This window comes from Falco naumanni, chromosome 7 (assembly GCF_017639655.2).
Source record: "Falco naumanni isolate bFalNau1 chromosome 7, bFalNau1.pat, whole genome shotgun sequence".
Classification (NCBI taxonomy): Eukaryota; Metazoa; Chordata; class Aves; order Falconiformes; family Falconidae; genus Falco; species Falco naumanni.
Window position 1 is genome coordinate 70,811,011 of NC_054060.1, and position 22,419 is coordinate 70,833,429.

A 22,419-nucleotide genomic window follows, 5' to 3' on the forward strand; every position below is an offset into this window, starting at 1 on the left:
CAGGATTATTTAGCCCCTACCCAGCACCTGCCTCCTGCCTTCTTGGGGCAGGTGCAAGAGGCTTTGCCTACACCGAGAGATACCCTGGGCGGGGAGGGGGCTTTGGATGGCAGCAGAGCCCACCCCATCTCCCCTCGGCTGGCAGAAAGGGGCTGCATGGCCAGCCCAGGACGCAGGCATGGCAAGGGGGCCGGGGGCAGTCCTTGCTACGCAGAGAGAAGAGGTATTGACTGCTGCCTGAATGCTCGGACAGGGTGCAAATGCCACCGTAGGTTTTAAAAAGAAAGAAAAGGTGCCCCCACCATCGCCCAGGCTTGCTCCGGACCCACCAGCCCAGGAAAGCGGGGCTCCCCAAAGGAGTGCGGCGTCCCCCAGACCTGTCCAGCACGCTGGGAGCCAGCAGGATGGCAGCGGGAGGAGTGGGAGGCCAGGGCCGGGAATGCTAACTATGCGGAGACAGCCTCTACCTGCAGCTCCCCCCATGCCTGGCCCCAGGGCGGGGGAAGGCAGCAGGCTCCTGCCCAGGGCCCCAGCGTGCCCTCCTGCCCGCTGCAGGATCCCTGGAGAAGGCAGGGTGTGCTGGGAGGAGACCACCACCGGCAACAGGCAAAGGGATTAGGATGCAAACTGCCTGCATAGCAATTTAGATGAAATGTAAATTGCCCCCCACCCCATAACCCAAGGGAGAGCTGTGGCAGCAGGCCCTGGCCTGCCTGGAGAAGGCAGAGCAGCACCTGCAAAGGCAGCAGCCTTTGAGCCCCAGGGCAGGGGAGGCTGGGTCTCCACCCAGGCAGCACTGAAATCACTGCCCTGGGAGATGCATTTACCTCCCGCTCAGGCAGCTCTTGCTTGCCCTTGCAGAGCCCCGGTTACAACAGGCAATTGCTCCTCGGCAGCACTTTTCTGCCCAGCCCAGCCCCAGCAGGGAGAGGAAACCGGGGCTGCCCCACTGCTCCCTTGAGCCAGCAGCTCCCCAGAGCTGGAGCCCTTTGCTCCCCTGCCTGGCCCAGGGGCAGGTGGAGCTCAGCCCCCAACACTGACCCATCCCTGCCCAGCAGTATCCATCACCTAACGAGTGGTCCAGCTCAGGCATTGGCCACGCAGGGCTTACCCACGCTCCTGGGAGAAGCCCAGACCTGCCAACAGCACCGCTCCAGGGGAGGAAAACACCTCCTGCTCCGGCTGGCCACCGCCGCCTCTCCACGCGCTTTTCCTGGCTTTCCCAGTCTTGCTCGTTCCTGCAAGCGAGGGCCCAGCACCAGGCCCAGAGCGGTGAGACCCAGCCAAGCCCTCGCCAGCAGCGGCGGGAGCAGGCGGGCTGCTGGGGAGGCCAGGCCAGGCCGAGGCCCTTTAGGATGTTTATGGCAGCTGGGGAGGAGATGGCAAGCAGGAGGGTAGCCACACGGCCTCTCCTCCCCCATGACATGTCAAAGGCACAGCAAGCAGAGCGCAAGGCTGGAAGCGGCTCCCAGGCGAGAGGCGCGGCGGGTACCGGCAGCCGTGGCACCGAACACAGCCCTCCTGGCCCGCCCGCCATGGCTCAGCGCCGCCTGCACCAGACAAGCGCAGCCGGCAGTAAGACGAGAGGTTTCCCAATAGCGCCGGCTTCCAACCTCAGCGCGAGGGCGTGGGGCAGAAGTGCTGTGCACAGCAAGTTATCCTCCCTCTCCCACGTCCTCCCCGGGAGCGGGGCAGCTCCCGCTTTGGTGGGGCGTGGGGATGTGGCAAACGGGACAGAAAAAGGCACCGGTGGCCCCCGTCTCACTGGGAGGGGCTGACGGCAGGTCCCAGGGAAAAGGCAGGCAGGACACTGGTCTCACCTCATGCCCGGACACCCCTGCCTCCAGGGCTGACCAGGCGACAGCCAGGGGAGCGGGAGAGCGGGGCCAGCCGCCAGGCAGCTGCACAAACGCCAGCTGCGTGCTCACACCAACCCCCGAGGCGTGGGCAGGAGCCCGAGGCTGGCTGCCCCCCCTCACCCCCGTGCACAAGCAGCCCTCGCTCCCAGGACGGGGCACCCACCTTGCTTGCCCCAGGGTGCCCCCCGAGAGCTGCCCATGTGCTGGCACTCTGCTCCTCCAAGATCCCTTCTTTTTTGTAGGAGCGTGGCTCAGCCCAACCGGCCTTCGCTCTCCCTGCCTCAGTGACTATCAGGGGAGCAGTTAATGTTTAAGGAGCGCCGAGTGCTGGCAGCGGGAGCTTTCCCACCGCAGCAGCGTGTCTCCTCCAGCCCTACAAGCGCAGAGGCGAGCAGCCCGTTTTCCCACAGCTGGCAGCAAGGCCCATGCACGGCAGGGTGGACGTCTTAGCCTGTTGCTCCTCCTAGAGCTACTCTGCACCTGCAGAAGGGATGCAGAGGCACAGCAAGACTGTCCGTGGGTCACTGAACAGCAGCCCTGAGGGGCACAAGAACAGCCGTAGGCTTGCTGTCCCCTCTACTGTCACACACATCCACCCACCCACAGGCATTAACAAGCGAAGAGGTGGCCTAGCTGTTCCCAGGGCAGCCAAGAGAGGAGTCATTTTGCAAAGCCACACTGCCTTACCCCACCGTAGGCAACAGAAACCGCAAATCCTTCTCCCAGGTCCCAGTTTTGGAGCTGGGAGAGCAGCAACAGCTTAGCTGACCTGCTCAGACTGCCTCGGCAGGAGCACAACACAGCAGCTTCCCAGGCTCACAGGTGAGAAAGGGCCCCACAGCCGCGGCAAGAGCTGCGCAGCAAGACTGGCAACTGAGAAGAGGCACCATGCTTTGAAGAGAAGCAACTGGGGACAATCTCCTTTGGCTCTTACGAAGAGATGGGAGGGGACAAGCTGGCCCCTCGTTCAGCAGGTCACCTTTGCAGCATGTACCGCAGCACCCATCTGTCAAAGTGCCTTACAGTTTGGGGTCACCTCCCCATCCCCCTCCCCATGGCTGAAATGCTGCTACTTGAGGGGGGCTGTGCCAGCCAGTGGATACCACACAGAGCGAGGCAGCTGCAGGAATTTACAGAGGCGGAATGGAATTTGGCCAGGAGAGCAGGATTAAAACCCCATGCTCCGGATTACCACGCTGTCCGTCTCTCCCTCCCCAGTCTTATGATAAGCAAAACTTAAGTGAGAATTTCACCTTCGTATCTCCCCGGAAAGAGCAACCCATGGCAAAACGGCCACCATATTCTACAGATGGGATTGAGCAGTGGCCACAGAGTCAGACACCAACACATGAGCTGTAAAAGAATGCGTCCCCAGCTCCCCACTGCCTCCAACACCACCAAGCTGCAGATAAAGTCCCAGGAAGGTGAAGATCTTCCTGGGACAGCAGTCAGCTGTGCCTCAGTTACAGCTCATTCTCATCTGCATCAACCTTTCCCCAGGCCCGTAAGATTATCACCACACACAGTCCTGCTGCTCTAAGAGTTCAGCTTTTTTGTTCTGCAAAGGTCACACTGAAAAGCTATCTTCTCTGACAGAGGCACAGCACTTGGGGAAGAGGAGCTAACAGTCTCTGAAGGGTGTTAGCTGAAGCTCTGAGCTTGGCTGAAGCAGGGACTTTCATCACCAGACTCTCCTTGTCTCCAGACAAGCAAGTTCAGGCTGGGTCTGACACAGGAACACACTTCACTGCTTACCTCTCCATGTCTGAAACCCCAGGAATGCATCAGGGAGTAATTCCTCTTGGCAGGGACTCCAGTCACAAGGCCCTGCTAGACAGTCGGCTTTTGCAGAGCATCACGGCAGCCAGTCTCCCTGCCCGCCACCGGCCACTGGGTTCAGCTGCCCAGCAAAGCCCCAGCTGGAGAGAGGGCTGTGCAGGGCACCTGTGGGGAGCCGCTGCCACCGCAGAGCGCACAAGTGTTGCGTAGGAGGTTTAAGTCTACCAGACATCCTGCAACGCTTACCAGTTGGCCAGCTGCAGTTTGCCACAGCTCTCGGACAAGGCAAGAGGCCACCCACCCAACACCAGGGTCCCGAAGCGCTCGCAATCCTGTTCGGCCCAGGAAGAAGCTGCAAGGATCCAGCTGGCAACAGCCTTCAACCATGTCTGTGGGGACAGCAGGGCAGCAGAAAGCTGTCTTGCACCCCTCTGCCTGTGCTACATTTGTCCCTCACTGCAGCACCAGACCAGCGGTATAGACCCCGAAAGCTTGTGTGTGAGCAGAGCTGCAGGACACCGGACACCCTGCCCAGGACACCCACCCAGACATGCCAACATCACCACCTGAGTCTCACCCCAGGCTACAAGTAAGGATCACCTCTCGGGGACCAAATTGTAACTCTCAACCAAGTCAACCCCTGCTGGCAAGAAACCCCTCACTCAAGGGCTGCCCAACCCTCGAGCACGGCTCTGCAGCAGACCACCTTACCCCAGCACTCAGCCAGCCCTATGCCCGCAGCGCCAGGCTCGGGGCGAGGGAGCACCCTGCATGTCCATACCCATCGTGGTTTTCCTACCCAGCCCATTTCCCACACAGCCCAGTGGGATACACCAGCCCCCCAGCCTGCAAACTGGCACCTGGAGGTGACCCCCAGAGCCTCCTCCTGCTGTGAGACCCTGCCAATGTGCTGCTGAGACCCTCAACAAGCTCACAGAGGAGATACCTGCTCAACACACTGCTCCCAGCTTTACCTCCCTGGTCTGTAAGGTGCTTGATGCCAAGAGGATACTCGGCAGGTGAAACAGCAATGCCCATTGGCCTTTTTCTGGGTCTGATGGAGCACGCTGCTGGAGCGCATCCAGGGAAGGGCAATGAAGCTGGGGAAGGGGCTGGAGCACTGGAGCACAAGTCTTACGAGGAGTAGCTGAGGGTTGTTTAGCCTGGAGATGAGGAAGCTTGGGGGGGGGGGAATCTTCTCACTCTCTACAACTACCTGAAAGGAGGTTGTAGGCACATGGGGGTTAGTCTCTTCTCGCAAACAAGAAGTGACAGAATGAGAGGAAATGGCTTCAAGTTGCACCAGGGGAGGTTTAGATTGTATATTAGGAACAATTTCTTCACAGAAAGGGTGGTCAGGCACTGGGACAGGCTGCCCAGGGATGTGGTGGCATCACCAGCCTTGGAAGCGTTCAAAAAATGCACAGCTGCAGTGCTTAGGGACATGGGTTAGTGGTGGGCTTGGCAGTGCTGGGGTAACGGTTGGACTTCATGATTTTGAAGGTCTTTTCCAACCAAAATGATCCTGATGCTACATGCCTGACTCAGGACAGCTGCTTTGACACTAACACACAGGCTGCAGAGTCCTGCCTCAAATCTCTTCCACGTGCTCCCCTGGCCAGCACAGCGAGGCGCAGGAGGGGTCGAGCCTGGGCACTGTGCAGGAGCACTACAAGGGGCAGGAGGACCCCATCTGCCTTCTGAAACAGAAGAGGAGCAGCAATTGGGCTGATCTCCAGCTCCCTTCCCTCTGCCGGTATTAGGTTTCTAATATCTGCATTTTTGCTGACGTCTGTGCTGCAGCTAATGGCTAGCTCCGAATCCATTACGTTCACCGTGTCCCGGTCTCCGGATATGCTCCAGGCATCAATACCTGTTCACCCCTGCCATCTCCTGACACTTCCACTGCCGCGGGCCTGCGGCAGACGGCAGTTCCTGGGGTCACAGCCGAGCAGGGTCAGCAGCAAGTCCCCTGCCACCTCCAGCTTTGCAGCTGGAGCACCCAGCAGGCATCATGCCCCATACAGCAAAGGGCTGGGAATTCCACCCCGTGAACTACTGATGCCTTAAGTTTCCAGCAAGCAGTGCCCACAGGTAGGACCGAGAGGGGATCCCCCCACTCCTTTGAAATGCTCTTGAACAACCCTGCACCAGGAGCTGCTCCTCAGTGGGACAAGGGAGACCATATCCCAGCACATCTGACCAGACCTAACCGCTATGCATGTTGTGGAGTCTGCATCACCTCCTGCAAAATTAATTAGGTTAATTACAGGAAAAGAAAAAAGAAAAAAAAAAAAAGATGCAAAGGGACTCCAACAACCCCAGACCGACATTCTGCCTGGAAAAGTCCACAAGAGGCTCGACACCATCCTCCCTGCCACCTCTGGGAAGTTGCCAGGGGCATGGCTGTGAGCCAGGCCCTCAGGTGCCTGCCATGCATTCTCACCGGCAGAGCTGGGTAAGTGTTTTCAGCTGAATAGTTATTGATTGAAAACTGCAGTTTCCAGACCACTCAGAGTTATTCGCTACTTCACAACAAGTTTTGGACAAGAACAAAATGCTTTGTTTTCCAAGCAAAAAGTCTCATTTTGCATTGTTTTGTTTGAAATTGAGCTGCATTACGTTTAAAAGAAAAGATAAAGGGTCTCTCAAACTTGGCTGTGTTGGGTTTTTTCCCCCTACAGCTTTTCATTTTGGGCACTAAATCAAGCAATTAATTATTTGTTCAGCTCTGCTCTCCAGACAAGCTGCGAGCATCACGAGCCAAAGGGCCAGAGCAGCTCTGCCCAAGCAGCAGTGCCAAGAGGATGCTGATGTTTTCTGCGCTGCAGGCTCCTTTCAGACCTCAGCTCGGGCTCCCTCGAGGCCTGCAAGCGCTCCCCTGGGGGAAGGAGAGCAGGGCCCTGGACGAGGGATGAGGAACGCCAGGTGCCCCGCTGAAAAGGCATCCGCCTGTCCCAGTGGGCAGCAGTTCAGGACACACAAGAGGTCACAGCCAGTGCTTGAAGGGCATTGTAGGAGCAGGGCTTCCCACACAAACTGCGCTCCATGGTGCATGCACATCACACCAAGGTCCCTCGCTAATCCCACTGGTACCTGGCACTGCGGCAACTCTTCCAGACGCCATCTCTTGCAGTGCCGAACTCTGCTCCGGCAGCCTCGGCAGCACAGGGGAGCCCAGCACACACACGGGGCACCTGACAAGGAAAGGCAATCCTTTCACTTCCCCGGCGAGAAAAGCAGCTGTGCCACAGAGGGGGCTGACGCTCACCGAGAGCCAGAGCTCACAGGTGCAGCCCGGTGCCTCTTCCACCAGGAACCGGCCTGAACTGGGAGCCGTGCTCAAGCAGCCAACTCCCAAGTGCTCCTTGCCCAGAGCTATTCCTGGCACCAGTGCCCAAGCAAGGCTGAAAGCAGAGCTTGTCCACACAGGAATGGAACAACCACACTATAAATAGCGGACCAGGATGGCTCAGGACAGGCTCTAAAAAACCCAAGCAGCAACAGTGCTGTCCACTCAGGGTGCCCTGGGCAATACCCGAGCTATAGAGAGGCTTACACATTGCAAATAGGCTCTGACAACATTGTGAAGGAAGAGCTTCTGCTTAGGCTAAGAGATCACAAACTTATCTGCAAACAAAGCATTTGGGGCATTCCACAAACCGAAAATGAGGTAGCAACTGAAAGGGGCAAAAAAAAGGAGGGGAAGTGGATCCAAGAGGGGAGGCAGTTCCCAAAGCCAGACAATGGAAAGGAGAATGCTCCCAAACTCCTTACTGACCACTCCCAGCACTCCTCCCCTGCTGCTGCTCCTTGTGTTCCCATCCCTGGGGCTTCTCACACTGCTGAGCTAAACCCTGAACTTGCAAACACCAAGGACAAAGGCAGGGAAGAAACAGCGTACCTCAACTCAAGCAAGCAGCAGATGAGTGGCTCAGGACAAAAGCCCATGTCTTCTGCAATCCACAGCAACCTCTGTGCAGCACCCAGCCTGCACCAGGAGTGGGACAGAGGCGTAAGAGCTCAGCCCATCCTCTGACCATCAGGGTCAAGTTTCCCTCCTACCTCCAGGAAGAGTCTTACCCTTCCCACCACACTGGCCCTCCCTACTCCCTCTTCCCTGCTGGTGCCTCCATCTGGAACAGCAAATACTCTGCCTTCCCCTTCACACTGACAGCATATGTCCTATAAAGGGATCTCAGCCTCCACAAATGAGGATACGACCGGCCTCACGCAGCACTGCCAGGCACCAGCCTCCAGCTCTCAGTGGGGAGCCCTGTGCTTTCAGCAAAGCTGCAGCACAGCTCACTTGGGCATACACTGGGAATAAAAGCGCAGGAGAGACAGTTGGGAACATGGGGAGAGGTGTGCGTGCACAGGGAAGGCACAAGACCTGAACTGAATCACCCAGCAAATAAACATACAGGGAAGCAATTGCTTCCTCCAACGGAAAGTTTGGGTTTTTTTGCCAGAACAGGAAGAAAGCACTCAAAAAAACCCAAAACCAAAACATCAAACCCTTGCTTTACTGCTCCTGGAGCACCAAAACCAGCCAGGGCACATGAAGCAAAGACAGCCAATGCTGACTACAAACCCACCTTGAGAATTTTGGAAGCCCACAGCTCACTTCCCTCCTCCCCCCCAACTCTCCTGTCACCCCTCACCCTCCCTCCTCTGAGCAGCAATAAGAGGAGAGGTACAGGTCTCAAGTTTGGCTGAGTTTCCACTCTGGGGACAGAAGCTCGATAACAGACCGGGCAGGATGTGAGCACCCGTTAAGGAAGAGGATTAGTAACCCCCTAATCTGCACATTTTGGAGTCTAAGCACTTTACTCCACTCTCTAATTAAACCACAGAGCATAGAGATTGCCAGAAGGCAGAGAACAAGGAGAAAGAAGGAAAGGAAATAGAGGCTGTGGCTTAAAGGCTGTTCCTTGTGGCTCCAGCGAAAGGGGAGGGGGGTCACTGGTAGGGCTGTATTTCACCTCAAGTGCTTTATGCCAGGGCTGCTGAGCATCCTGCCGCCTCCCCGATCCAATCCGTAGCAGGGCCGAGGGCAGGATGAAAGGGAACATGCATGATGGCCTGGGGATGGCAGAGGAGGGAACAAAGGGCTCCATCAGACCGGACAAAGCTTTACCTGTGGCAGCTTCACCTGGCCGGCCAGGAGCGCCCCGCTTCCTGGGAACGGGAGTGCCAGGCCACGCTTGTCTTCGCTTCACAGACCTGTCTGCACAGAAGGGCCTTGTTCGAGCGCTTATCTGGCTCCCGGCTGGGGAGAGGCCGGTGCCTTGCTGCCCTGGCACACAGCTCTGCCCCGGGCTCACTCGGGACTGCCTGGCAGGGGAATTTTCCTGGCACAGGTAAAGAGGGAAACCTTCTACCACAGCCCACGACAAACAAAGCAGTTCAAATAATGGCCCGTTTCCCCCGAGCTGCGTTCAGACCCACGTGCCTGTATCGAGAGGAGGCAGCAAGCCTGAGCCTTCATCTCTTGCCGCTGGCACGCAGCGGCGACAGCCTCACCGGGGAAACTACCTAAGCAGTGGGGAGAGAGGCCTTCCAGGCTGCGACACCCCACGGACCCACAGCATGGAAAGCAAGAAGGCTGGTGGTGTAGCTGAGAACAGAAGTGCTGGGGAAGGGCTTCGCCTCCCGAAATGCTCTGCCCCACTAGACTGAGGCGGGGGGTGTCTGTGCGCAGGGGCTGCCTGTCACTCCAGCGTCTCCCTCTTCCCTCACTTCTATTCTTTGGAATTCCTCTCTTCTGTTTGCTTTGTTTCAGCCCTCAATGAACAGGAAGAAAAGGGAAGGAGCCTTGACAAATCCGATCAAGGAGCAGACACGCTGAGGCTCCCTCCTGCTGGCATGCCAAGCCCTGCACTAATGAGGGGTAGAGGAGAGAGAGGTGGCCACTGAGAACAGTGGCCCCACAGAAATGCTTGGTGTAAGGGACAGGGAGAAAAGAAGCTGCTATGGTAGAATAACACCAAGAGAAGCTCCCAGCCTCCAGGAGGGAGACTTCCCATTTCTCCTGGCCCAGGGAGCTTGTTCCAGCTCCCAGTCACCCGCTGCCCGCTACACCAGAAACAAGCAATAGACCATAGTAGCATTTGGAGAGAAGGATCCCGACACGCACACTAAAGGGAAATTCAGCTGAAACAGCCATGAAGATGCAACCACGCTTTGTTCCAAGGATTCTTGCAGGGAATCTGGTCTTTCCCTCCAGAAAACTGGGCCACGGGGGCTTACAAGTGCTCCAGAACCCACCCCCTAAATACCCACATGCCCAGTAGAGAAGAAACACTCAGAGCCAAGACCTTCTGCCATGCAATTATCACCCGTTTACCAATTTGGGTATAGAAGCACTAAGACAGGAAGGGAGCGAGCACATGTAAACCGCCCACTTAACAAGCAAGATAACTAACCTTTGGAGGCTGCCAATGTCGCGGGGATACCTGGCAACAACTGGAAAAGCTGGCAGGACCTGGTGGTGGCTGTGAGGACCACCCTTAACCAGGGATTATCAGCTTGCAGGGCAGATAACACATCTCAGCTGTACTTGAGGGTTTTGGAGGTTGCTGTCACCTGAAACCTGAAAGACAAAACAGTCACGTGAAGATCTACCACGTAAGAGAGCTCGGGGGACAGGGCCCTGAACAGCCAGGAGTGTCACAGATCAGCAGCACCCAACACCTTGGTCCTGTCCCTTTCCTCCAGCCTGTTACAAGCACAGCTTGGTGTCACCCAAGGCTACCCAGACAGATCTGCATGCTGCACGTTCCTAGTCCCAGGTCACTGCACTGCCCCGTAGCACGTGCCCTACCCACACAAGGAGGACTGGACAGTGTACCCAGAAGTGCTGGCAGAGCCACAGCCACCATCCTCCATCACAACACATGTGAGTTCTCACACTCATTCTTCAGCAGGAGGAGCTGGGGGTGGGACGCAAGCTCCCTGGCCCCCTCCCAAACACGATAGCAGCACCAAGTGTTTGGCTTGTGAGGCAATGAAGGGATCAACTATCATGTCCCATAACCCGAGTCCTGTAACATACCCTGGGCAGTCCCAGAAGGGATCTTTCCAGGGAGATGCACAGAAGGGAGAGAGAAGGAATAAAGGCAGAGGAGACAGAAGGCAGGCAAAAACTACCAGGCAGCTTACGATGCAGAGAGCAGAGCAGCCTGCACATGTCACTCATCCTTAGTGGAACAGGGGATCATCCTCCTCCTCCTCTGTTGGGATCTTGCCAGTGCACCCCTTTCCTCTAACTCCCACAGAGCTGGGCGCCCGCACCCCACAACGGCAGGCTGGAATGGGTGAGCCCTTCTCCGGGGAGGCTACAGGGATTATCATCTCCTCACGAGGAGAAAGCTTAAACCAGAAGCACAGAGCCACACAAGTAAGTTGGGGCAACGGGATCAGAGAAGAAAAGGGAATTGTGATTTAAAGCCCCTCCATCTGTGAGGGCAGGAGGAACAGGACCTGCACCAAAGCAGGTAAGACCTACCAAAACCATCCTTCTGGTCTGTCCCACCTGTTTTAAAATCCCAAACAGAGAAATAAGTGTACAATGTGCTGGGCAACAGCCCTGTTGCACCCCTCTAGCCACAGCAAACCCTAGGTCAGCCTGGCACAGCACAGTATGAAACAAGGGAGGTGACATCAATCTCAACAAGGGCAGGAAATCAGAAATAATTTACAACAGCTGCTACCCAAACGGTGAGACCCAGCAGCTCCAACACACACACAGCACTGCAATTGATCGGCAAAACCCTCCTCCAGCAACAAAGCCTGATGCTACTTCTGCTTTGGGAATCTCTCAGAGTCTGGCTACAAGGTGGCAACCAGCGAGAGAGGACACGTATGGACACTATGGTACACATCAGTGAACAGACATCTCTCCCCTTCGCCATCCCCACCCAGCTTGTCCTAACCCATCAGCTTCCACCCGAGACCAAAGGGGTCTAAGGGGGCAGCTTCAAAGACTGATACTTCTGGAGCAGGGGGCACAGGATATGAACCAGAGCACCAAGTCCACTTGGCACCCACCCCTTTTGCAGTCACAACCTTCCCTCTGGTGCTACTAGAGCCCTGCACTTCCAGGGAGCCGTTCAGCAAGGCAGAGCCAGGCCTCCAGCACCCACCTGGGATAGGAAGAAGCAGCTGCTGGCAACAAGACGGAGTAGGTTCAATAGCAAAGAACTGGAAAAGCAAAGGCACCTTCAGCGGAGCTAATACTGAGCGGGGAGAGGCGGGCACGTGCCTGCCACACACGGCGGTGCTGCTCAGCGGGGTCCGCCACAGCAGTCACCAGCGTCACCAGGAAAGCAGATGTCCCATGCGCACGTGGCAAGAGCTTCATCTCCAGGGTGGAGCCCACATCCAACAGCTGCAACCCAGCCACCTGCAGCTATTTACACAGCACATGGGACCTGCAAGACCTGCAGCGTGGTGGGACTCATCTCCACATCTGCCGCCTTCTCCAGGTGGGGTGAGGGGAGCTAGGGTGAGGCTGGAGGAAAGGCAGAGCAGAAACCACAACCAGTTGCCTCCCTCACCCAAAAGCAGTTGCAGCACCCTCTCCCTCAGGGCCCAGCTGCATCTCTCCCTTGGAGTGTTTCCATTAACTCCGGCCACCAGAGAACTGCATGTCCAGAAGTTTTTTCCAGCTGCATCACATGGCTATTAAAAGATACGGCCTCTCCCTCCCAGCCTTTAGCACAGGCAGATTTGGGATATTACAGGAGAGACTGCACATTGCCAATGAATCAGGGAAGGGAGTTACCCAAGTAACAGCCTGGGGCTCTAAATGGCTTTCTGGAAAAAAGGCATCTGGAGGCAGTCGCTATCTCACAGCAGGGCTCTGAGCATATTGCCAGACGTGTTGTTCCTCCTGGGAAGCCAAAAAGACCCTCTCCTGAGATGCCAAGTCTCAGCTAAGCTGGGAAGGGGCAGGGGCACCCTGACAGAGAACAGCAACAAAATGCCTCCGAGTCAAAACACACATTAAAAGGCCCCTTAAGCTTGTTTGACCCGGGCTTCCCTTCCCCTCAGACTACCGCTTCAAGCAATAGACCTGTCAGCAACACTTCAGAAACTCAAGGACTACACCACCGACATCCCCTGCCAGCTGCTGCTTTTCCAGGCCCCAGGGGGCCTGTTGGAGATCAGAGGTGCAAGCTGCCACCACCAGCAATGCCGTGCTTGGAGCCTGGTGCGCTTCCTTGCCCTTGTCTCCTCATTTGGACAGAGATTTGGAGCTGTCCTGAAAGGTGCTGGCCACCAGCGAGAGATACCATGAGTGAATCAGGCCTTCCATTCTAGGCAGGGCTCATGTGTCAGGGACTAAAATACTCCCTGGACATGCCTCTATCTACAGGTTATTTGCAGCGAGTCACAATTTATCCCTAGCTATCCCAAAGTATTGGCTGAGCTCATCCAGAAGCACAGAAAACAGACGGCCACACCGCAGTGCGGGAGCTGAACAGGGCAGGAAGGGATGCCCCAAGGCGACAGGGCCAGAAATCTCATCCCACACCAGGACTGCTCCCTTCCAGCCACAGCGGGAAAGAGCCGCATCCTTGACCTCACGCTCCTTCCCTTCTGGCAGTGGAAGGACAGCAGGACAACATGGTTGGGGAGAATATCCACTTGCCCACCAACTACCAACCTCCCAAGACAGAGCCAAGCATCGACACACTGAGCCTACTCCCCCACATCCCGCTGCCCAGCTCTAACGCTGTCAGGTGCTGTAAGAACACATCCTCACCTACCCCAGCACCCTGCACCGTACGTTTTAAGCCAGGCTTACTCAGAACGAGCTGCCTCACATCCACAGCAGCACTCTGCCTGGACTCAGGCTCCCCAGAAATAGCATGGTCTCGCAGATCTGAGCAAAGAAGGAGATGCTGGCAGCCAAGCAAGCTGGACTTCAGCACTGTACCCACTGATGGGCTGGCAGACTGTCTGCTTTTTTTGGTTTGCTTCTTTTCCTACTATTAGTGCTGAGCGTGCACCCCTCACCATCACAGCATACGAACTACTTGGCCTCAGTTACAACCAGTGGATTTCCAGTAAGTACAAGCCCTCGGCACCCAGACTGACAGTTAAGTGCTAAGAAAGGAGCTGGTCAGAGACCTTTCCGGGTATGGCTGAGAGAGAAACCAACCCCTCAGTGCAGCCTTTCACCTCCTACCACCCCCAACCTGGGCACCATAAGCCAAGGCAATTTAAGTCTCACCCAGTCTCATGGGCTCGCCGCTGCTCCGAGAAGCCAGCCCTCCTACAGTGCTCCCTTGCAGCGTATTTACCATAAAAAGGCAGCACGATGCTACTCAAACTGTCCTCCAAACTCGCTCACTGCAGGAGAGAGGTGAACAGAAAGGGGGAATGGGACAGACAGTGGCAGGGAGGGAGGCTGGGGATGAAGAAGAGTGTCTGCCAAAAAGCTTCTCACTCGGGGACAGAGCTACACTATCTGGCTATGCTGTTCGGAGTAGCCCAAGGACTTTGTGCATCAAGCTTCACCTCTGGCTGAAGACAAGGTGTCTTTGAAAGTCTCCTAGGCAGCCGGGTCTCAGATTGCTGTCTGGCAGAGATAGAGCTTCTCCTTGAAGGAGAGCAGCTCCAGCAGTCTGCACTGGATATGCCCCTAGAGCCACCAGCAGCGCACACCTACCCTCAGCAAGCTGTGCTCCAGACCTCCGTCACAGGCTCCAGGTGTTCTCTCACCCACCTTGGTACTTGCACCAGCAGCTCAGCCACCGTAAAATTCAGAGGCTTTCACAGGTAGCGCTGCCTGTGAATGGAAAGCTGGGTCTAATCCACGTGATTCTGACTAAAAAGGTTTGTTTAGCACCAGACTGTTTGCCAGCAGTATCTCGTGCCCTTTTTGAACTCAGCCTGCTGGAAAACAAACCCTCAGGGGAAGGGGGGGAAGAAAAGAAAGAGATCAGAAAGGATAAAGTGCCTGCCCATGCAACTGTAATTCTTGCAGAGGAAGCTGCAGGCACACACTGTGTCCATTGTGCGGAGGTAACTGGACAGGAGGAAGGAGGGGCAGCTTGGCAGAGCTCTGTTTGCACTCCGGAGACCTGCCAAAGGCTGTGAAACGCCTTCCTCACCCATGCTGCGTGCCCTCAGAGGGTCAGCAGGGAGGCGGGCAGCCGTGCCCATGTGCACCGCTGCCGATCTTTGCGCTGCAAGGTGTGCCAAAGGCCAGGCCCAGCTCCAGGGAGCGGGACACAGCACGGAGGGGACAGCGGGCAGGGTGGCGATGGCCAGGAGCCTCAGAGCGGCGATGCCCTCCAGAGCTGGAGCACAGTCCGTGCAGCCCAGCACCGCTCAGCATGGCAGGGGGGGCTGTGGGACCCAACGCAGGTTTGAGCCCCCTTCTGCAGCCAGCCCCCAGCCTGTAAACCCGGGGTTAGCGCAGTAACGAGTACAGCGCGAGCGTGGCTGTGCGAGGCCGGACGGGCTCCGGGAAGGAGCCGGGAAGCACCAGCAGCGCGGCCCTGACCACCTCCCTTGGCACCTGTGCCCCCCTCCCCCCACCGCCAAAGCCTCCCCCCAGCCCCGGCAGGGAGAGCTGCTGCCACGCTCGACAGGAGGCAAGCACAAGGGTGGCAGGCCCCCAGCCCCAAAGCCCCCTCCCCAGCCCCAAAGCCCCCTCCCCAGCCCCTGCCCGTGTGTGCAGCCCCTTGGCCCAGCACCTCCTCCGCTGGCCCGTTCCGCCTTAGGAAAAGCGGGGGGGGGGGGGGCGCTGCCCCTGCCCGCCCGCCGGCACCTCCCGCTCCCCGCAGCGAAGCCCCCCGGCGCAGGGGGGTGACACAGGACGCTGCCCGCCGGCAGCCAGCCACACACGGGGCCCGGGGGGTGTGGGGGGGGGGGGGGGAAGGGCAGTAAATCCCCCGCCCCGGGGACGTGGCGGCGGCTGCTCCAAGCGCCCACGCTCTCTCCCGGGAGCTTTTAACCGGTGCCGCCATCAGAGCCACGACCCCCGCGCCGGGAACGGCACCGCCAGACCCATGCGCGGGCCGACCCCCTCCCCGCCGGAGGAACGGCTTACCTCCCAGAGCCCCCCCAGACTGACCCGTGCCGCAGCTCCTCGCCCTGCGGCTACCACAGCCCCGCCTGGCCCCCCGCCCACCCCGCCAGGGCTCCCCGCAGCCCCCCGGCTCACCGCCGTGGCCCAAGCCCGCCCCGTACCTGGCCCGGCCGCCGCTCCCGCTCCTTTAAACCCCCGCCCCGCCGGCCATCGGCCGCTCGGCGCTCGGCCGCCGCGCCTGGCCCGCTCGGCTCCGCTGGGCTCGGCTAGGACGGGCTGGGCGCGCCGCGCAGGCGCGGTGGCGGCCCCGGAAGGCGCCGCCGCGGGAGCCATGGCGGCCCCGGCCCTTCCCCGCGGCGGCCCCGTGGCCCGGCTGCGCCTGCTGTGCCAGCGCTACCAGGAGTACGTGAGACGGCACCCGGCCGCCACGGCCCAGCTGGAGGGCACCGTGCGGGGCCTCTCCTACCTGCTGCCAGGTGCGGGAGGGGGGCGGCGGGCCCGCGACTCCCGCCGCGGCCGGGGCCTGGGCTCCGCTGCGGCACCTGCCCGAGGCGGCGGGGTCTCCCCCCGGGCCGGGCGCTAGCCGGTAGCCGCAAGCCGCTCTGCTCCTTTCGCAGGTCGCTTCTCGGACTCGCACGCGCTGTCGGAGCTGGGTAGGTGGGGGCGGGGAGCCGGGGGCGCCGGGCACCGCGGGGCGGGAGGGGGGGGCCCTGGCGCGGGGGGGCCCTTCCCAGGACCCCTCGTTTTCATCGCGCCTGGCTGCGTCCTCTGGCAGCTACGGGGGGATCTGCGTGACGTGCTGCTCTCCCTCCCTCCCTCCCTCCCGCATCCTCTCCCCGGGGAGGTGGCAGCGGGCCCGGTGTGCTTTGCTTTCTGTGCATCCCGTAACCGCGGTGTTCTCTTCCTTCTGTAGTGTATTCTGCCTCCAACCTCCTCGTGCTATTAAACGACTGGATTCTCCGAAAGGAGTTGCAGCGGAGCCTGCCTGTGGTAAGGCTGGAATGTGTGGGAGGAGGATTTGGGACGCATGTTTTCTTCCCTGCAGCAGCTTTCAGGGAGTGTCTGTAGAAACTAACAGGTCTTTGCTGTGGCCTCTCTTTGCTGTCAGGTGTGTCGAGGCCAGAAGCAACCCCTGCGTGCAGGTAAACAGCAGCCCAGCCCTGTAGCTCGTGGTTTGGTGTAGTGGCCAGAGCGCTCCCAGGACCACAGAAATCAGGCTCTGTCTTGCACCAGGAGTTCCGCTGGGTTTTTGAGAGGCCCAGAACTAGAGCTAGGCAAAGGGGTTGCTCAATAACCATCACTACATCCAGAGCAGTGATTCTGGAGCACCAAAGCTCTAATTCCGTCTCTTAGGCTCTTCCCTTGCACATGCTATTTAGCAAAAGAAACATAAGCACCTTGTTTCTCCGTCTCTCTTGCAAGATCCCCAGACTGGCTCCCAGCACTTGTTGGACCCTTTGGGAAATGAGGAGAGTGTTTTTTTCCAGGCAGGCCTCTTCTGTTGCAATCCTGCCCACTGTGTGGGTTTGGGTGTAGGCAGCTTTCTGGCTGGAGTGTCAGGTGCGTTAACAAACAGGAACGCAGAAGACTGGCTTCCCTGGTTGTTAAAGGCCAAAGTGAATTTCAGCTGTATTGTCTTTTATTGATGCTTTTCAGCGGGTTAAGTCCTGTGGTTGACAGCACCAGCAAGGTCCCGCATGGGGAGCAGGGACCCAGGCTGGAAGAGCACGCGCTGTTTTGGGGTTTGTGCCTGGAATCTAGGCTGATGCTGTATTCAGCAGGCATTTGCTCTGGTGTGACTGTGGACTCTGGGTCCCCTTCCCTCTAATCCAAGTGTCCTCCCGCATCGACTCTAACTAGAGAGGAGGTTTGTTGTGTATCCCAGCTCCAAGACAAGGAGAAGGAGAGAGTTTTGCCATTGAGTCGGGCACTGTGTCACAACCCAGGAGACGGTCCTGCTGTGTCAGATGGGGTAGAAGGCAAGCTGAGATAGAGCTGTGGTGGTTTCCCTGTTTCTGGGGTAGCAGCTCTGTGTGATACTGTGATGTCTCGGTCTGCCCCTGCTTGGAGGTAGAAAAGTCGGTTTGTGCGTAGACTCTGGCTGCAGCAGAGGCACCACATTTTGTTTCTGGGGCTGTGACTTCCGAGGCCATCTGGTGCTTATTTCTGAGGATCCCATCAAACTGGGCTGTGCTTCTGCCCTGTTTAACTCCCAAGCAGAGCCTGCATCCTGTCCCCCTCCTCCCCTCTGTGTTTTGCAGTCGCTGCCCCAGCAGAAGCTGCTGACCTGGCTGAGTGTGCTAGAATGCGTGGAGGTCTTTGCAGAGATGGGGACAGCCAGGGTGTGGGGGGAGATGGGCCGGTGGACCATCATTGTCCTCATCCAGCTGGCTAAGTAAGTCCCGTGGGCGGAGGGGAAGGGGCAGCTTGCGCTCGGAAAGGGGATCTGGAGGGGACTCAGGAGTACCCCAGGAAAAAGCCCACGCAGAGCTGAGCTGCCAGTTCCTGAGGCTGGGGGAATGTGGAGCCCCATGGCATGCTGGATACTGTGCTACAGAAGGGGACACTTACCCCGCTCGCCTTGCCAGCTACCCTGAGCAGACCTGAGTGTTTCCCACTTCTGTGGAAGCCACCTTTCCAGCACAATGGGAACCCAGCTCCCTAGCCTGATATTGAAGGTTTTCATGTGTCTGCTCACAGAGCCATCCTTCGTCTCCTGCTCCTGCTGTGGTACAAAGCTGGCATCCAGATGTCTCCTCCTATTGTGCCGTTGAACAGGGAGCAGCAGCAGCCTCTCCATCCCCAAGGTGAGCCCATGGCACTGTCATCATCAGCTCGGCTCCTTGGTGGGCCACATGTCTTGTCCTGCTAGCAGTTACTCGTCAGAGCAGCAGCCTGGGCAGCACAGGGAACTGTAAGGCTTCAGTACACAAAGCTGAGCTGTACTGAACTTTCTACCCTTGGCAGAGCATGAGTTAGCTTAGTGGCAGAGTTGTCCTACAGTCTGGATGGAGGAGGTGGAGGAGTCTAAGCCTGGAACCACTGGCTGAACTGTGAGTCAAGCTGAGTGTCCTCAGGTCTGATGCTGAGGAAGAAGATCCTAGGCCTGGGCAATGTCAGGCAAATTTACCTTTTCACCTTCTGCGTCATGTTAGCTCCTTCAGGCTGGTCCGGTTTGTGCTAAATCAAACTTTCGGTCTGGTCTTCTTGATGGCAACGCAGGGAAGGATGCTGCCAGCTCTGGAGTGAGGCATGTTCCGTTGCAGCCTGACCCCTGTGGCTGTTTTCTCCTGCAGACATGGAAGACAGCTCCTCAGGGAAGGATCAGACCTATGTTGGTAGGCGTTCCAGCCGTGTTGTGCGCTCTCTCCAGAGCAGTGAGTAGCTGAGCCTGTTTCTGTCCTTGCCTGAGCTGTTTTGGCTCTGTGCCCTTTTACATATGACCTGGGTGTGGGCAGTAAAGAGCAGAACCTTTTATTGGGACATATATTGCCAGTCACTGGGCCCTGTTGTTTGGGGTATGTCAAAGCCACGGGGATTCAGACATGTGTGCAAGGCTAGCACTTAAATAGTATTTTCCCAAGCAAGATGTGCGACCGAGACAACCCGTCAGTGTGGTTATGCTTTGAGAATCATGGACCTTTACAAGTACCCCTTCCCTGCTCTGTCCCCTCTGGAGACAAGCTGTGAGGGTGCTGGACAGCCACAGCAGTTCCTGTGCGCACAGCTTTTCAAGCTTGCCCATTTCACACCTTCACAGTGCAGAAAGCAGCGGGGTGGTGGCGTGGGGAAGCGCAGCAGGAAGGTTTTACTTGTGCTAATGTGCTGATCTGCTTGTTTCAGCCCCATCCCTGCAGTCCCGGCACTGGGGGTCCCCCCAGCAGAGGGAGGAGTCGCAGAGCCGAAGAGCAGAGGAGATGAACCAGCCTCCCACCCCTCTGGGTCTCCAAGAAACCATCGCAGAATCCCTCTACATAACCCGCCCTCTGCTCCACCGTATCCTGCCCTGGCTGCGTGCGTGCGGGTCTCGTCGTACCCGGGTGCCGGCAGAGGGTGGTGCGGGTGCGGGGCAGTGCCATGCCAGGCTTCTCCCTCCCTGCCCCTGCTCTGCTGAGGCAGGGACCTCGGGACTCCCCCCTTCTCTTAGCCTCAGCCGCTGGAACTGTGGGCACCAGCCCTCCAGCCCCTCCCCTGGGCCCCTGGCACTGCCTTAGTGTGTGTTCTGCTCTCGGCAGAGCTTTGCTGGCACCTGGGGGATTGCTTGTCTTCTTGCTTGGCACCTCTGGTTCTTCCCGTTCCTTGACTGCCTTCCTAGTATTAAGTTTAGGAGTGTGGGGCCAGAGATCGTGGAAACCCTGGCTCCTCTCAGCAGTCCTGGACATCTCGAGGTCAGTCTGAGGAAGAGTCTTTGTCGGTGCTTGAGGTTGGTGGTGGCTGAGCATCACACTTCCCCCTGTTCCTCAACCCTGGACAGGCCCTACTGAGAGAAATACGCACAGGGGCTGGTCTTTAGCTGGGAGATTGGCACATTTAGGTATCTTCTGCAACACTTACGGTGCTCTCTGTTCTGAGCTGGTGCAGCCTGCTCTGTGTGGAGCTGAGAACGGAGGGCATTTAGAAACCCACTTTCTTTTCCCCTGCTGGCTGCTGTTGCCGTGAGTTAGCTTTCTGCCCTTCTCCTTCCAGTCTGAGCTTGCTGAGTGATCTGAAAGACCTGAACAGGCGAGAGCGAGCGGAGCTGAGGCGACGAACCATCCTACTGCTGTACTACCTGCTGAGATCTCCTTTCTATGACCGATACTCAGAGTAAGGGGCCCCTGCTGGGCTTTTTCTGAAAATTTCCCTTTTAACAGAAATAGCGTCAGGGGACTGGGTGAGTAGGTATGAAGAGGTGTGGGTGCCTGTGAGCAGGTTAATCTCGAGCCCTTGTGTAACAGCTGCCGTTGCTGTTCGTGCATTCAGCAGCTGGGGCAGGAGGTGTCCTGTTGGACTCGTACATACTCTCTCCCTTCTTAGGGGCAGGATCCTTCTCCTTCTGCGCTTGCTGGCTGATTATGTGCCTGGAGTTGGCTTTGTCACACGTAAGTGGGGTCCCGCTACTATACCCCCATTTATTTTGGGTGGAGAAAAGTCAGAGAAGTTGGACAGAACATTTGTCAATTGGTTTCAAACCGGAGGAAAGAATTGAAAAGTCCCTAGAATGGTTAGCACCGGTGCACCCCGTGTTGATGCTTGTGTTTTATTTTAAACTGGAACAGGAAAGGATTAATTGTTTCCTGGCTCGACCACAGTGGGTAAACCTCTGTGTGCCCTCCCAGGCTGCAGAGCTGTGTCTCTGCCACCTAGGCCTGTTCTCCTGCGCTCCCTTTCTGCGCCTCAGCTGGTGCACCAGAGCCCTGCTCTGCAGCCCTGTTTCTGAACTCTTTTCCCTGATCCCTAGTCTGCAGTGCAGACGTGAGGGGTAAACAGGTGCCTAGAGGTATTGACCCAGGCAGGAACCAGTTGTAAATCAAAGGGCCAAACCAGGTCTGTCTTCTAGTCCTTCACCAGAGGGATCCCTTTATTATGGGCCAGAATTCCACCTCCCCCTCTTCCCTGCTGATGTGAAGCCTTTCATGGAGTAATTCATGGCAGTGATGTGGCATTAGATCAGCCTGGCATTGTGGGATTGTCCTTTCTTTGGGGAGGTCACAAATCTGGCTAGCTCAGGAGCTGCTTCTTCCAGTTAGTGATTTCAGAGAGGCTTTGGAGCCTGCATTAAGCTATGTGCTACATAAGCATTTTCACTCTACAGCAGTTGCTTCTGTGTCTGCACCTGCTCGTTATTGCTGAGTTGTCTTCTCTCTTCCCTGTGCCACAGCAGTGTCCTGAATCACTGCATGTGGGTTTTCCCCTTGCACGTTGTAGACCCCTGCTTCCCACTGGAGCTGGGACATGTCAGCTCTGAGGGAGTGGTGGTTTGCATCCCACTTGGTCCTGCTCTGATCTCTGGCACCACATCCCAGAGTTGTCTCCCATCTTGGCAAAAGTAACTGTTCTGTTCTTGGGCTCATCTGAGTTGTATAACTGGAGATTTGGGATTGTTGGGTATCATAATGAAAAGGGGGGGGGGTGTAAGAGTACCTTGTGTACATACAGCTTCGAGTTCTTGCCTTTCTATGTGTGTGATCCCTCTGTTCTCTTGTTTCAGGGCCGCTGATGGATTACTTGCCTGCTTGGCAGAAAATCTATTTCTATAACTGGGGCTGATGCGAAGATGATGATTATTCTCTGCTAAGATCATGGCTGGACATTTCTAAGGAGGGCAAGTAGACTGGGGGAGGGATGTTGATGATCACATCTAATTTTCAGTTAAACCATCAATGAGAAGCTCCTGTTCTGCAGGGTGGGGAGGGGTGTGTATGTAATTTTTTTCAACAGATCTAACTGTGAATGATGGACACTATATGCGTGGAGAGACCCTTCCGACCTCTTTCTCTGGACCATTCTGTGGCTGCAGCGATGGTGACGGGACAACCTCTTTTTTTTTTAAGCACTTGATTTTTCTCCTTTTGTACAGCAGCATTATAATGAAGCCAGGCAGCGTAGTGGTTTTCTGGAGAGCATTGTCTCCTACCTCATGGCACTGAGGCTGACCTGCAGCCTGTTTGTGTTGGCCGTGCCTGGCCTATCTGCTTGGACCTGGCTTGTCTGTCAAATAAACTGACTGAATGGAAAGAACCGAGCTGAAGG

The 22,419-nt window shown here is 57.2% G+C and overlaps 2 protein-coding genes across 2 annotated transcripts in view; one reads left to right on the forward strand and one right to left on the reverse strand.

Annotated features, from left to right (window-relative positions):
* LARGE2 (LARGE xylosyl- and glucuronyltransferase 2) overlaps positions 1-15,921 on the reverse strand; it is a 31,120-nt gene extending 15,199 nt beyond the window's left edge. The window contains 3 exon segments of the mRNA XM_040601642.1: positions 10,067-10,233; positions 14,320-14,439; positions 15,849-15,921. The gene's annotated coding sequence lies outside the window, so the exon portion shown is untranslated.
* A 57-nt stretch (positions 15,922-15,978) lies between these two features.
* PEX16 (peroxisomal biogenesis factor 16) lies at positions 15,979-22,407 on the forward strand. Its single transcript, XM_040601650.1, has 11 exons — positions 15,979-16,163; positions 16,305-16,340; positions 16,601-16,677; positions 17,949-18,082; positions 18,388-18,494; positions 18,984-19,064; positions 19,531-19,683; positions 20,003-20,075; positions 20,374-20,493; positions 20,704-20,768; positions 21,878-22,407. The coding sequence occupies exons 1-11, from the start codon at positions 16,019-16,021 to the stop codon at positions 21,934-21,936; spliced, it is 1,050 nt and encodes a 349-aa protein (XP_040457584.1). The 5' UTR covers positions 15,979-16,018; the 3' UTR covers positions 21,937-22,407.
* The last annotated feature ends 12 nt before the right edge of the window (positions 22,408-22,419 follow it).

Bases quoted from the DNA above. Each gene is read 5' to 3' on its own strand.
- PEX16 (XM_040601650.1), top strand. From the start codon at position 16,019: ATGGCGGCCCCGGCCCTTCCCCGCGGCGGCCCCGTGGCCCGGCTGCGC. The intron at 19,065-19,530 runs GTGAGTAGCTGA...TGCTTGTTTCAG, and splicing joins TGTGCGCTCTCTCCAGAGCA to CCCCATCCCTGCAGTCCCGG. The intron at 19,684-20,002 runs GTATCCTGCCCT...CTGCCTTCCTAG, and splicing joins AACCCGCCCTCTGCTCCACC to TATTAAGTTTAGGAGTGTGG.